The 13,613-nt window shown below is 33.9% G+C and overlaps 2 protein-coding genes across 2 annotated transcripts; both read left to right on the top strand.

Moving 5' to 3' along the window:
• Positions 1 to 7,225: 7,225 nt before the first annotated feature.
• Positions 7,226 to 10,809, top strand: LOC130644236 (DNA-directed RNA polymerases I, II, and III subunit RPABC2-like). The gene is made up of 6 exons (XM_057449758.1): positions 7,226 to 7,354; positions 9,461 to 9,521; positions 9,886 to 9,925; positions 10,098 to 10,197; positions 10,279 to 10,350; positions 10,537 to 10,809. Exons 1-6 carry the CDS (start codon positions 7,326 to 7,328, stop codon positions 10,622 to 10,624), a joined length of 390 nt encoding a protein of 129 aa, XP_057305741.1. The 5' UTR covers positions 7,226 to 7,325; the 3' UTR covers positions 10,625 to 10,809.
• Positions 10,810 to 11,097: 288 nt separating this feature from the next.
• LOC130644235 (dynein axonemal assembly factor 3-like) lies at positions 11,098 to 12,926 on the top strand. The gene has a single exon (XM_057449757.1). The coding sequence runs from the start codon at positions 11,329 to 11,331 to the stop codon at positions 12,664 to 12,666; it is 1,338 nt and encodes a 445-aa protein (XP_057305740.1). The 5' UTR covers positions 11,098 to 11,328; the 3' UTR covers positions 12,667 to 12,926.
• Positions 12,927 to 13,613: the final 687 nt, after the last annotated feature.

Here is a 13,613-nt window from a genome sequence, read left to right as displayed (position 1 = left end):
AGTGCGTGGTAAAGATGGGGGATGAATAAATGTCGAAGTCACAAGAAGAGGGTAACTGTCAAAGCGTACAGATGCATGCAAGGTGAGGAGAGGAAGAGGGGTGAATCTGTCCTTGGTAACTGTCAAAGCGTACAGCTGCATGCACGGTGAGGAGAGGAAGAGGGGTGAATCTGTCCTTCAGTACTAACGTGCTAAGTATATGGTAAATAAGAAACGGGAAGACACAAAGATGCTTGGGAAAGGAAGTTGGTTAGGATTTTAATGATAACTAGAAATAACTGCAGATAAAAATCGTTAACTATTTTGATGAAATAATAATGATAAACTTTTTTCCTTATTAAACATTGTGGTCCTAAAAACTCCACTTGTGACAAAAACTTTGTATGATTACTCTGTATTAGTTTCTCTTTCTTCCAAGTAACGAAATTATGGAGACTATCCATGGAAATCAATTAGCCTATATATTACATCCTCTTAACTCAGACTTACCTTCCCAGTGTAGTTAAACATTGTTCGTTGCTTCAAAGAATACCTGCCAAGCTGTATTAACATTCAACTTTATGATATTCAAATTATTTTATGATTTTATGATATTTTACTTATTTTTTCAGCAGCTATGGTACACAATTGTATCTTCGTTTTTCATCAAAAATCCGATATGCCGGTTTCTATCTGCAACTTTATCATTTACTGTAGTTTAAATCAACTTTTCAAGCAAAAGAAATATATATGATTTTGTCATAGCAAGGGTAGTTTTATATTTCGCTAGCATTATTTTTCACCATCTGTTGGCTGGAGAAATAGTCTGGAAAATACAGGTCTTAAATTCATGTTTCTGATTGACTTGCTCATCAAGGGAACGCAACGCTTCTATCCGTCAAACCATATGCAACGTAGAAAACGAGGGTGCGACAGGCAGCTGGTTATCACGGGTTTAACCCGCATCGAAATACTGAACGAACTTTCTGATTGGCTGCTTGCTACTATTTTTACCACGCAACCAGTAATAAAGAAAACTAGGAATTATTAATACCGAGTTAAAGTTACTTTAGCAGATGTAAATATAATAAAAAAACAGGCAAACTGGTGGATTTATTCACGGGCTACCGATTATGTACGTTAAGCCCTTTTTACGTTTTTTAGGGATGTTTCCAATGGCAAGTAGAATTTTTTTTAGTGTTAAAACGAAAATAAGTTGTAATACAAATGGAAAACAAAACGAAAGTGTAAGTCTACGGATTTCTCGTTAACCTTAGAGTCTGAATTTCACACTATTTAAAAATAAGACTTGTGATATATGAAACAAGATGAATTTTCCTAAGAAGACTTTACGACACGTGGGTACGTAACTCGTCTGTAGGTTATTTTGTGACGAACTTTGACGCCACATTTCTGGTGGGAACAAAATTGCGATGATATGACCAAGGATCTTTGATATAAAACGCTCACGAACGCTTCAAGTATAGTGTTTTTATTTTTTTATTGCGATCAAGTTATATATGTTTAAAAAAAATGAAATGATAGTCCCTTAATTGTTTATATTGGTAACGAAGTTTCTATCTTTCGAGAAATCACTTGTGAGAACCGGGTAATTTATTCCTCAAATCACACTTTCCTTAATAGGTTAATCTAAAAGACAGCTGATAAAATGATAAAGTCATGACAATCTGTATGTGACAATGCGATTGGGAAGGTATGCTAAGTAGAAATGGATGTCATATTTAATCCAATATTTCACTAATTTTATACAATCTTTTGTCTTAGTTTTAGTTTTTATTACGTACTAAATGCATTATCGAGTCCAGCATCCGTTACATCCTTGGGTTCTTTTGTGAAATGAATTTCTATCATCTTTTGCTGATCGGCTTAAATGCAAGCCACACAAAAACACTACTACTCAATTAAGAGAGATATCAAGAGGTCTTCTGGGTAGATGTATTTTAGCTTGTCGATGAAAGTATCCTGGTAAATGAGGTAGAGAAGGATCAGGTATGTTCTTCTTAATGCTTCTCTCATTATTCACTCCGATTTGAATGTTATTTATCCCGTTCAAGAGTTGAGCGTATGAATTACTTTTTTAGTTTCTGTTAGCACTAAACTTGTTCCAAGACCTCTGTTTTAGAAGATGTTTGTCTGGCTATGTCGTTGTCAGAAAAGATGCAAGTTGCTGTGGTATTCACGACGTATTGGCACTGATAGAAGTGAGGATCCTATGAAAGAGTCCTTTGCATTTATAGCTCCCTTATGTGCTACGGAAGCTGTACAAACACAACGACAGCTCAACATGGACAATCACCTAAAGTCTCAATCCTATCTTACTACTCACGGTTTTGCAGTGCCCGGTATTTATTAACTTGCCAACATTCGGCCAATAACCTTTCCCATTTTGGAAAAGAAAATTTTACGGCAAGACTAGCCATCAGGTTTTTTTTATGTGATCGGGTAACTCATCCCGTTTTTTTTAAAGTAACTAAGTTATGTCATTGAATATTTAAGATTTCTTTGTATTGGTATAATGTTACAGGGTTTTTTTAAAAATCTTACTGTATGATATAAAATATGATGAGAGAATAGAATTGATATAAAAAATACAGATAATATTCAGAACCATTATTTGTCAAAGTAGATACTAACCTGATTCACAACTTTTCGGATTATTTAACAGTTATGTTTCCGTTACTTACTCCAGGCTTTTTCTCCATATTTATGTCACGACTAAAAAATTTGTCTGACATAGAGCTTTAACGAGCCTCGAACAAGCATGGTAGAATAATATGGAATCCTTGACAAAATATTAAAACAAAGATACAATGAACGAATATTGACAGAATGTTTAACTCACCGACCGACTATTTATAACTTGTAGTATTGACTTTAAGCCAAAACATTTTAATTGCGGCTTAGCACAGTATAATGGAGAAAAAAAAGGACGTCATAAAAGCATCACATCTGCAAAGTGAACATATTAGACCGTCCAAGCAAATTACAGTTGCTTTGTGATAATGTTTAAGTACTGGCACTTTTTTCGTCATTTGGACCAGTTAAAAAAACGCTAACATGGTTATATTAGTTTTAAACATCTATGTGTGACATTGTGTTTGTTTAAATGTGTGATGTGGGCGTGAATGGGCGTGGATGGGCGTGTTCGGGCGTACTTTATAAGACAGGGTGTTATAACTCTCTCGTGAAGATTCTTACATCAACTTGTGATCATTTAGCAGTACATGAATTCTACCGTTTGCTTGAACCAATGGATAACCACAAACTCGGGAAAATGTGACGAGATATTAGATGATGGGAACTCTTTATCACATACGGAAAGATAAAAATAGAAAAGAAATGGATATTAACAAAGGTTTCATATTACTGTATGATTATTTACTATCCCATTCTCTCAAATTTAAAGGTTCGGACGATTGTAGATACAATAGCGATGCGACAGATGACAACAATGTCATATTAAAAGTGAAAGAAATGCAAGTATACTTTTCAGGAACTAGCCAGGATACTTAACTAAAAAATTTTAAAATCTATTCTAGAGCTAAAGTAATTGAATTTTAGCAGATAGTGGTATTTTAAACAAATTTCCGATGGCATCACTGGAAAAGTGGCGACATAAATTCAAAGCTGCCTTTTTTTCCCTTTTATGACATACTATAAGTGTGCCAAGTAATAAGAGATATACTTGGAATATCTGTCGGAGACAAATTAATTGATTGATAAAGGAGATGAGAAATAGAATACAATTTCTATAAAGGCTGGTTTCCATAAAGGCATGCTTCGAAGCAAATTTTAATGTTTTAACGTCGACGCTCAATATGCTCAATTTCCATGATACTAAAGATGGCAGCGTTTTTAGAATTATGATTGCTTATTAAAAACGTGTTGGAAATGATGTCCGCTCTTTAAGTTTAATCATTTCAACTTTTAAAGCGACTGAAAAAATTCTATTCCTATGTCTAAATACTGAGTTTGCTTGGCAATAAGAAAATGAAGACATACAGAAAACTGAAAATCAAATTTGCAAAACATACCCACGTAATTTCTTGAAACACTAGATTTGCTAGTCTTTCACCGTGTCTTATGAGAATATAGTTTATAAGAAAAATGTAGCTCAAAATTGCTCAAAATATCAAACACAAATAACAACTACAACTTTAATAATTATTAATCACTTTGTTTTTGCTAATTAAAATCAAGTGACTTTCACGTGTGATTACAAACACTACAAAAATTCAGCAGGTTGGTTTTTTTTCAGCCCAAACCAAAACTTCATCCCGTTTTGCCTGTCAGAAATAACTGCTTAAAAGTAAAAATTAAGACATAAAGTGCCCGCGGCATTAAATACTGGATGAACTTACCTGAAATTTTGTGACTTTTCCTAACTTTTATTGGAATTACGGAAAATTTCCAAAAATTGTCCTCTCAATGTCCTTTTTGACAGGTGGTCGTATCAACGTTTTTATTGTAGTGCTAAAAATAAATGCTTTCTAAACTAACCAGTTGTATGAATATGGGATTATGTATATGATAGTGACAAAAAGTCATCATACAATATTGACATGCATACTGTGTAATTTGCAGACCGGAATATTGGTAATTTACAGACCAGAATGTTTGTAATTTCCTATTTCTCTATTTCTATTCTCATATGATAACGTCATAGGTCATTTTGTCCCATGTCAATCCAAATTGTCTTTATTGAGTAGCTACTGACGTAAGTGCTAATAGATATGCCAAGTTTTATTTCATGACAACTACTAACATTAAGGTTCTCAAATATAGATTGTTCAAAAAAAATTCTTGAAGATTTGAATTCTGATCGATTTCCATTTTCTCCTTAAAGAAATCCTCTGTTTTTATACCACCTGTTAATGTTCCTAATAATATCTCACATTCTTATATTACTTTTTTAATGACTAGTACTGTAAATAGTTTTAAAAAAGATAAAAAACGAGAATTTCCAAGAAAGACACATTTTCTTAAACCATTGTCTCATTTCGACGTCATTACTTCCTGTGATAACATGTCAACCTAAATATTTTGTCACTAATTAAGTCACAACATATTGATGCTTCTTTGTGCTAAGTTTTGTCACTTAAAACCAAACTGAACAAATGTTACAGCCCGCGGGCACTTTATGCCCCTCTATACTTACAAGGGTCAAAAAAGCCCATACCAAATAGGGTTAAGGTAATAGATTTCTTTTCTAGCTAAAATAATACTTTTAAGATTTAGTTAGACTCAGAATTGTTTTTTTTTTAACAATATCAACGAAAGATACCTGAGTAGTAAAGAAAAGGTATTTCCATAATAAAAAGTGTGAATAATGACTTTTACTCTTTGAACATGAAGAAAACAACTTCTATACAATGTAAAACGAGTTATAAATAAACACGTTACCTAAGAATGACCATCGCGTTGGTGTTTGATATTCTATTGGTGCGCTAAAGAAGATATTGCTATTTTATTATGAAAGCGCTGGCATAACAGATATTCTTGACTTGTAGCTGAGGGAATAAAGCTTAATTGTAATTTAAATCATTAAGTCGTCGTGAATAGATGTAACAGATCAATTAGAAATTGATAACATAAATCAAAAAAGTAAAAAGAAGCCGAATTTCAACTTAAAGTTTTTAAATAGTTAAATTTAATTGACTACACCATTTTTAAAACACAAAGCACGTAGTTTTCTGTTCTTCGTGACAAGAGTGAATATTGTTGTTTTCTCTTTTAAACAACAACCACAACGACAACAATAACAACAACAACAATAACAACAACAACAACAATAACAACAACAACAATAATAAAAATAATAATAACAACAACGACAACAACAACGATGGCGGCAGAGATAAAACAACGACGACATTTAAAAAGCGTCAAACGGTAAAACAACAAAGGAAAAGAATTCATTCTACCTCTCTGCGGAAAAAACGCGCCTCTCTTGAACAACAAAAATGCATAATATATAGAGACAACCACAACTATTTATTGTTTTACTTTATTCCATAATCGGAAGTTGTTGAAATATCAGAAACCACAAAAACGTGGGATTACATTTGCTTCGGACATTAACAAATGTGGCGTCTATTGCAAATACTATCTGAAAGTAGAGTGCCAGTACCGTGGAAGCTTAATTAAAGAAGAAACCTTTCTACGGCTAACCCTCAGAGAAAATGGAAAGAAATCAATGAACACATGGCAGAAATAGAAGGCTAATTTCACTGATATTTTGTACGAGTCTGATTAGTTGTGTGGTATCGTTATGTAATATCGACTCTTTAAGACATGTGTTTTCACTGAAACAGCTCTGTTACAAGAAACAGTACTAATATAGCTCTTCCTGCAAGGATTTTTTGAGATAACACACGAAAATAGTCATTCAAGTGGTACTTTTGAAGTTTATTTTGGCTTTTGGGAGAATAAAATAAAGAAGCCCCAAACTTGAGCCCAGGGTTTTTCCTGCTCCGATATAAAAAACCTAAGAAACCAGGGGGAGGAAATTTACGCTACTTTCTAAGACAATTGAAAGAAACAAATGCAAAAATATGATAGGCTATTCCACGTCCTTCGCGTTCTTAAGCTATGTCACATACTTCACTTTCTTATTAAACAATTAGTCGATAAAGCCCGTGAAAAAATCCACTTAGGCAGGATAAAATTGAAAAATAAGTGTCATTTGAATTTTGATGACGTCAGCAACCCACCCACAAAAAAAAGATAGAACCTTGATTTAACATTGCCTCTATTGTGTAGAGCTTAAACTGCTGATCAAGAAAATGTGTATGATGAGAGGTTAATGAGGATTTAAAAATATTCCTGACGTCAGCAATGGCCTGTGAAAACCCAAACATTTTTTTTAAGAAACTTGTATGCCTGTTGCCTTCATCGTATAGATCTTGAAACTTGCACCGTATATATTGCACCGTATATAACTTGCACCGTATATATACATTGTATATTTAAGACGGTGCAGCACTGTCTTAAATATACAATGTATAAATGTTGGTGATTTAAACGCTCTTAGAAAAACAACAACATTTTGTGCAAATGTCCAATATTGTCTCAAGACGTTTTTACCATATTGAAATTGGCTCAAAATAAAACAACTTAAGAAGCTCGAATCTCCACGGGACAATTTTTACGACGATTGTCATAAATACTGACGAAAAGTTGAATTGGTTTCTTCTTTTTGTCACAAAAATCGTCGCGAATATCGGTCAGTGGAGATTCGGCCTAACGGTCTTTTTTTCAGAGAACAAGAGTACGGGGAGCTTTGGTCAGCGAATTACAAACCGTGTGGCGCATTTGCAAAAAATATGGCGGACGAAGATGATGGACGAGCTGGGTAAAGACTTTTTTCTCACTTTTTAAAGATTTTATTTTGTGCGCCTGTCTGAAAAAAGAGCATGCTGTTGCTTTTTCTTGACAATTAAAATTAAGAGTTCAGAAGCTAAGTCTAAAAATTTGTTTAGTCAAAAGTTACTTTTCAATTCCGTCATCAAAGAAAGATAGATATGAATATTTTTACTGTTTTTTAGTTCGTCTGCAGACTTAAGTTATGGGGACCGTGGATTAAATCTTGCTTAATTCCAGTTAGTGATACACAGTAATTTTATTAAATAAGATGATATCACTGTAAACGAATCCTCCCCCCCCCCCCCCCCCCCCCCCCCCTCAAAAAAAAAGAATTTAGGTGTAGCTAGAGGTATTTTTTGCATAGTCTGTGAAAGCCATATGTACCTAAGAGAGAAACTTGAACCTGTGTTTTCGTTAGTGTATCACTCCTTACAACTATTATTTTAAGCCTTTGGTAGCTAAATATACGCACTCGAACAACTTTTCAGAATTTCCTGACCCTGAACAGATTTTTTTCTCAAATTGAAGACCTCCTTCCCCCTAACTGGCGATATATGTTTACAGTACGCAAAAATATGTTTGGAAGGTCGCTAGAAAATGGACACATGATGTACTATGATAAAGATTTACCTATATTGGTTCTGAGAAAGAAGCACAAGAATTGTTACGGAACTATTTACCAATGTTTGTAGCACCTGTAGCTATACTGCTTTACATCTGCAACAGTCTCTTTATCATATATATCTCTTATAATAATACGAAGAGTGTGTCTGTGTATCTGTAACAAGCAAAGTGGATGTGTTCATTTTCCTTTGATGTAGCCGAAAAACTTACGTCTCAAAAGTTAATTATCTGACGTTACGGCACCACGTTAATAACAGTGATTTAACGTCAATATCTTATATCAAATAATGAAGCCATTACAGTGCACTTAAGACTTTGAGGCCAAATAACTTGGAAACAAAGTGATGTGACGTCAGTTATTTTTCACTGCGTAGGTAACTAGGGACCACCTAGGACCAATTTGGGTAAGTTTTCCAACCCTGAGTCACCAGGTCATCAAAAAACCTTTAAACCCCAATATCGTGGTGCCATAGATTAGTGGTTATTGTTGCACCGTAGATTAGTGCTTATAGCTTTCATACTCTGTGCAGGAGACCGGGGTTCGATTCCTCTTGACAGTGATTCAACATGGGCGAGTGAATGTTACCATAGCCGGGGTTAACCCAAGCCATGTGTGGGAAATTGGGAAGATGGAACACTGTGTGGGCTGTTGGATGTTGTTAAGAGTTGTCTAGTAGAGCGCGGACATCTAAGCCATGGCCCTTCCTGGAAATAATAGACAGGGTATATCCCTCGATATTTTTGAGGCTAGCCATGTAAAATATGCACATCTATCTATCTCTGCAATCGTTTGTCAAAGGTACATCATCCTATACATTTTCTTGATCAGCGTTTCAAGATCTGTACGATAAAGGCAACAGGTAAACAAATAGCTGTAAATTTGTAAATTTTTAAACCCTTTTATCTTATTAACTGTTCATCAAAAGCACATTATCCTATACTTTTTCATGATCAGTGCTTTAAGCTCTGCACAATGGAGGCAACATAAAAACAAGTTTCTAAATATTTTGTGGATGGGTTGCTGACATCATCAAAATTTAAATGATGCTTCTTTTTCATTGTTATCCTGCCTAAGTGAATCTTTCCAGGTTGTCATCCAGGTTGTCATCATCATATAATTTAGTTTAGGATGCGTTGCTTGGATAATGTAGGACTGTAGGACTATGATGCATCGGAAACTGTGGGGCTTGCCCTATGAATTTTGAAAACCTCAAATACTTTGAGGGTACTATGGCAGCAGCATTCCATTTTTATGTCATGAGAAGGAAATTGTGTCTCTTACTTTGAAATGTATCTTGAAGATATCTTTTGCGAGAGCAGCCTTTATGATCAGGAGTGAAGCAAGCTATTTTTTTGTGCGAAAAATATTTATAGCTAGAACCTAAAAATTGTTTTAGGTAAACAATAAAAAATTGAAACACAAAGTAAATAACAAACAAAAAATAGTAGTTTGGTATTTTTCTTAATTTAGTTACGAAGATGAAGTGGAGGATGTTGAAGAAGACGATTTTGAGGAACCAGATGCAAATTTGGTAATGTCTTTTTTTAACATGCGAGAGACTTGCTCGATTAAAGTTCTTAAATTGAAATGATTAAGATAATATACATTACGGTAGCTGAGGCACAAAGCTTTGCATGCAATAAGTTTCACCTTACATCAGAGATATAAATTCTATTATATATTTATTCTATAATATGAAAAGAATTTAAATAGTAGTATCAGAGAAAAAAGAAAGCTAGAAATTGGATTGTGAATTGTTTTTTAATTTTCTAGAATTCTTGACACTAAGTCTAACTTAAAACTGTTTTTCGCAATTCTATAAAGAACAGTATTTGGGCAATTCCGTCTTTTGTCTTGATTCTCATTATTTTAACTATGCATTCATTGATTTTTAGGGTGATGACATGCCTCAAGTAGACATTTTACCAGCTACAGGTAACAAAACATCAGTTAATTTCTGAACCCTACAGATTTATTGTTTTAGTTTGATACATTATTTGAAGAAATTTTCAAAAAATATATTGTTCTCACAGAAACTTCTTCAATTAAGTCCAATTAGCCAACAACAAAACCAACCAACAACAATAAAAAATTATAATACTTTTAGATGATACACAACTCCAGCAACCAAAGAAGAAAGTGACCACACCTTATATGACTAAATATGAGAGAGCAAGAGTTTTAGGGACAAGAGCTCTTCAGATAAGGTAGCATATTATTCATGCTCTCTGTATCTTTTGTGTGATTTTGTAAGTTAATGTGATGAAAACAGCGCTGTTCTTTTTTAGTATGAATGCACCTGTGATGGTCGAATTGGAAGGAGAGACAGACCCCTTGCAGATAGCAATGAAAGAACTCAAGTAAAAACTTAAATTTGTTATTTGCAGAAAAATATTTAAAAGTTAATTGAAAGAGAGAGACGTTTAACTGTCACAGGACTGGGGCTGTGATTGTATTGCACATGTCCAGATAAATTAACAGGAACAGACATATATGATTCATTTAAGTGTAAAACGACGTTGGTCACTGCTGTTTTTTCATTTTAGGGCAAGAAAAATTCCTATCATCATCAGACGGTACCTACCAGATGGCAGTTTTGAAGATTGGGCAATAGATGAATTGATCATAGATTAAATACCACAATCCTACCAATCTGACTAAACCTATGCAGTTGAATACATTAACTAATTTCAGACAGACTCACGAAGAGAGTGTAAACCTCTATCCCAAGACAGCGATAAGTTTTTATGAACTCAATACAAGACTCTATTTTACCCTGTGATAATATGCAATATACGTTTTATAACATAATACAGAAATATTTGTTGTTAATTTCGCTGATAAATGCTTGGAGTTACTGATGTTTGCTTTAGATTATGTCAACTTTGTTTTTTACATCAATACTTACATTGCATTCATATTTTTACTGTTTTAGGATAGCAAGGTTTTCAACAGTGTGCTTTATTTTTGTATTCACTCATTCATTTTTTCATTCATTCATAAATACCTTTATTCACTCAATTTTCTCCTTGCTACATTAATTTTTTGCCCAAAATTGCTGTGGGAACTTTAATTTGCCCCAATATACAGATTATTTGGGTATTGTACAGGAGAAAAATAAACAGTTTTTGTAACTTATCTTCCATTTTTTTCTGGGAGGAATGATTTCTTTTGAGATATGCTCTATGAATTTTAATTTCGTTTGCAAAAAGCATTTTTGAAAATGCGCCAAAATTTTAAGTAGCAAAATATAAGTGAATAAAGCTAGCTTTCATTTCTTCTACTTTTGTTCATTTATTCATTTTTCGTTTATTTAATTTTATCAATTATCAATAGATATGTCAAAAGTGTACGGTAACACAACATCGTGGGGATTTTCACCTGCACAAGATTTACTGGATGTCTTAGACAGACATGTGAAGAGTGATAACAACGCGTTGAACATTCTGTTAGTTGGCTCTGGAGATGGAAGACATATATTGAAAACTTTAACAAAACTGCACAAATCAAAACAAGAAATTAATTTTTACGTGATTGAAAACGACTTAGAAACGGTGGCAAGGCAAATCTTGCTTATAAATCTTGCTAACGAATCTCTGAATAAATATGGAGTACTAGAGAAAGCAGAACTTTTTCTTGAACTTTTTGGTAACAGCTTGATTCGTGATGTCACCGAAGACTACCTGTGCAAAAAAGCTGATAAGTTTATAAAATGGATTACAGATGAGAACTGCGTCGAAAGTGGGTGTTTGGCGTGGGATTTTTCAAATTTGAAATTTAAAGAACGTGACCAACTGGAAGGTATATTCAAATTTTGGAGAAATAAAGATGATAGTATATTTAATATCAAGGAGTACTGGGACCAACGTTTGCGACACCATCTTGGAGTTCGTTACGACTCCCGCAAAAACTGTTATGACTGGGAGTATAGTATGAAATTGAAAGGGAAAGCATCCATTGTAGGGTGGCACGAATACAAACAGTGGAGAGAGTTTGGAGTCGCTTTCAATGTAAGAGACGAGTCAGCTTATGTGAAAGCGAATAAAACACTGGCTTCTGGTGTTGTTGTGAAGAAAGATGGCGAACGCATCAACAGACGTGGTTATTGGGGTGACATTATAAACAGCCCGTTTATTTCGTTCGGAGTTGAATCCGACGACAAAAGTTTATTCAAAACGAATAATAACATTCACGTAAAAACATCAACTGATGTTTGCCTCCATAACATTACCTCGATAATCTATGAGCTGAATTACGGAGTGCCGTATTCGCAAAAAGCCGAAGACAAGGTAACAGAGGTGACGAAAGAAAAAGAAGACTCTGAAGAGTGTCCCGCTGTGAGCAGCGACAAATTGACAAATTCGCGAGTGTCTTTTTTACCCGCAGCGAGCGTGTCAGATCTTCATAGGAAATCCAAATATAAAAGCAAGTTCGACTTAATTTCGTTCTCTAATAGCATGGTTCATTTTTTGGATGATACTGTTAAAATGTTATTCTCTCCAAATGGATTGCTGATGATCGAGTCCACAAAGTTTATGTTGGACCTAAAGGACGATTTACACCAGGAGTATGAAAAAAAAATTAAAAGTATGGCAGAAGCAGTTGGTTGTGTGGAAGTTAAAAATTTTGATGTTGCTAAGGATTCATTTGCCGTGTTTAAATGTTCTGGTTGTTAAGATCTTCTTTTATATATACACAATGTGGTTCAAAGGAATACTTAACTAAGTTCATTTTCTAATGTTTTGAAAGTTCGTGAAGACATTTTTTTAGGGCGTACTTCAGGCTTGGTATTTTTAGTACTTTTTACAAGGGCAGAGTGTAAATGTAATTTAAAAAAAAATTTTAAACAGTTCTAATATATTTCAGGCAAATTTATATTTTTCAAGTTGTATAAATTGCAATTTATTGTAAAGCGTAATATATTTTAATACTAGAAGGATTCTTCTACTTTTAAAACAAACTTTTTAATGCTTTACCTATAAAATCGAAATATTAGGGGGAATTTTTTTTTTCGTGTCAAAATTAAGATAGCGATTTTTTAACAGAGGAAAATGATAACACCCAGCTAAGTTATATTCACCTTTCTTAAAAAAATAGCTGGATTTTATGTATATGGTGCGCGAACATGCATCTGGGTATTTTGAAAATCTGATATATCGTTTATTAATGTTTTGGCTCTTGATAATTCTTTTTGAACTCTTTCAGCATTTAAAGTAATGTTTGTGAAAACGTCCCCTGCTTCCTCACGTTCATCAACATCTTCCCTCGAAAGAGAATCGAGTTTGGTTTTTAAATTCGGTAAATTATCACTTGTCTTGTGATTAGCCTCAAAAAGCGGGGTAATTCCTTCATGTAAGCGTGTCGTGGAAGATAACGGAGTGCTACAGGCTAAGGGTGCGTCTTCCAAAAAAAATTTACTGTGACAATCTTTGCATAAGATACTACTCAAATCATTTGATGTTTCGGCCTCCACATGTGTTTTTTCAGTAATGTTAACATCTACTTGTGTTTCTGCGAAGTACTTCATTAACATTGTCCGATACTGATCTTTGATCTGATTTTGCAAAATTTCTCTAGATTTTAAAATATTGTTCTCCCCCCTTAATCTCATAATTTGCCTCTT

The sequence above is a fragment of the Hydractinia symbiolongicarpus genome, chromosome 5 (genome assembly GCF_029227915.1).
Source record: "Hydractinia symbiolongicarpus strain clone_291-10 chromosome 5, HSymV2.1, whole genome shotgun sequence".
Classification (NCBI taxonomy): domain Eukaryota; kingdom Metazoa; phylum Cnidaria; class Hydrozoa; order Anthoathecata; family Hydractiniidae; genus Hydractinia; species Hydractinia symbiolongicarpus.
Note: the sequence above shows the minus strand (reverse complement) of the source record. Positions and strands in the feature narration are given on the sequence as shown.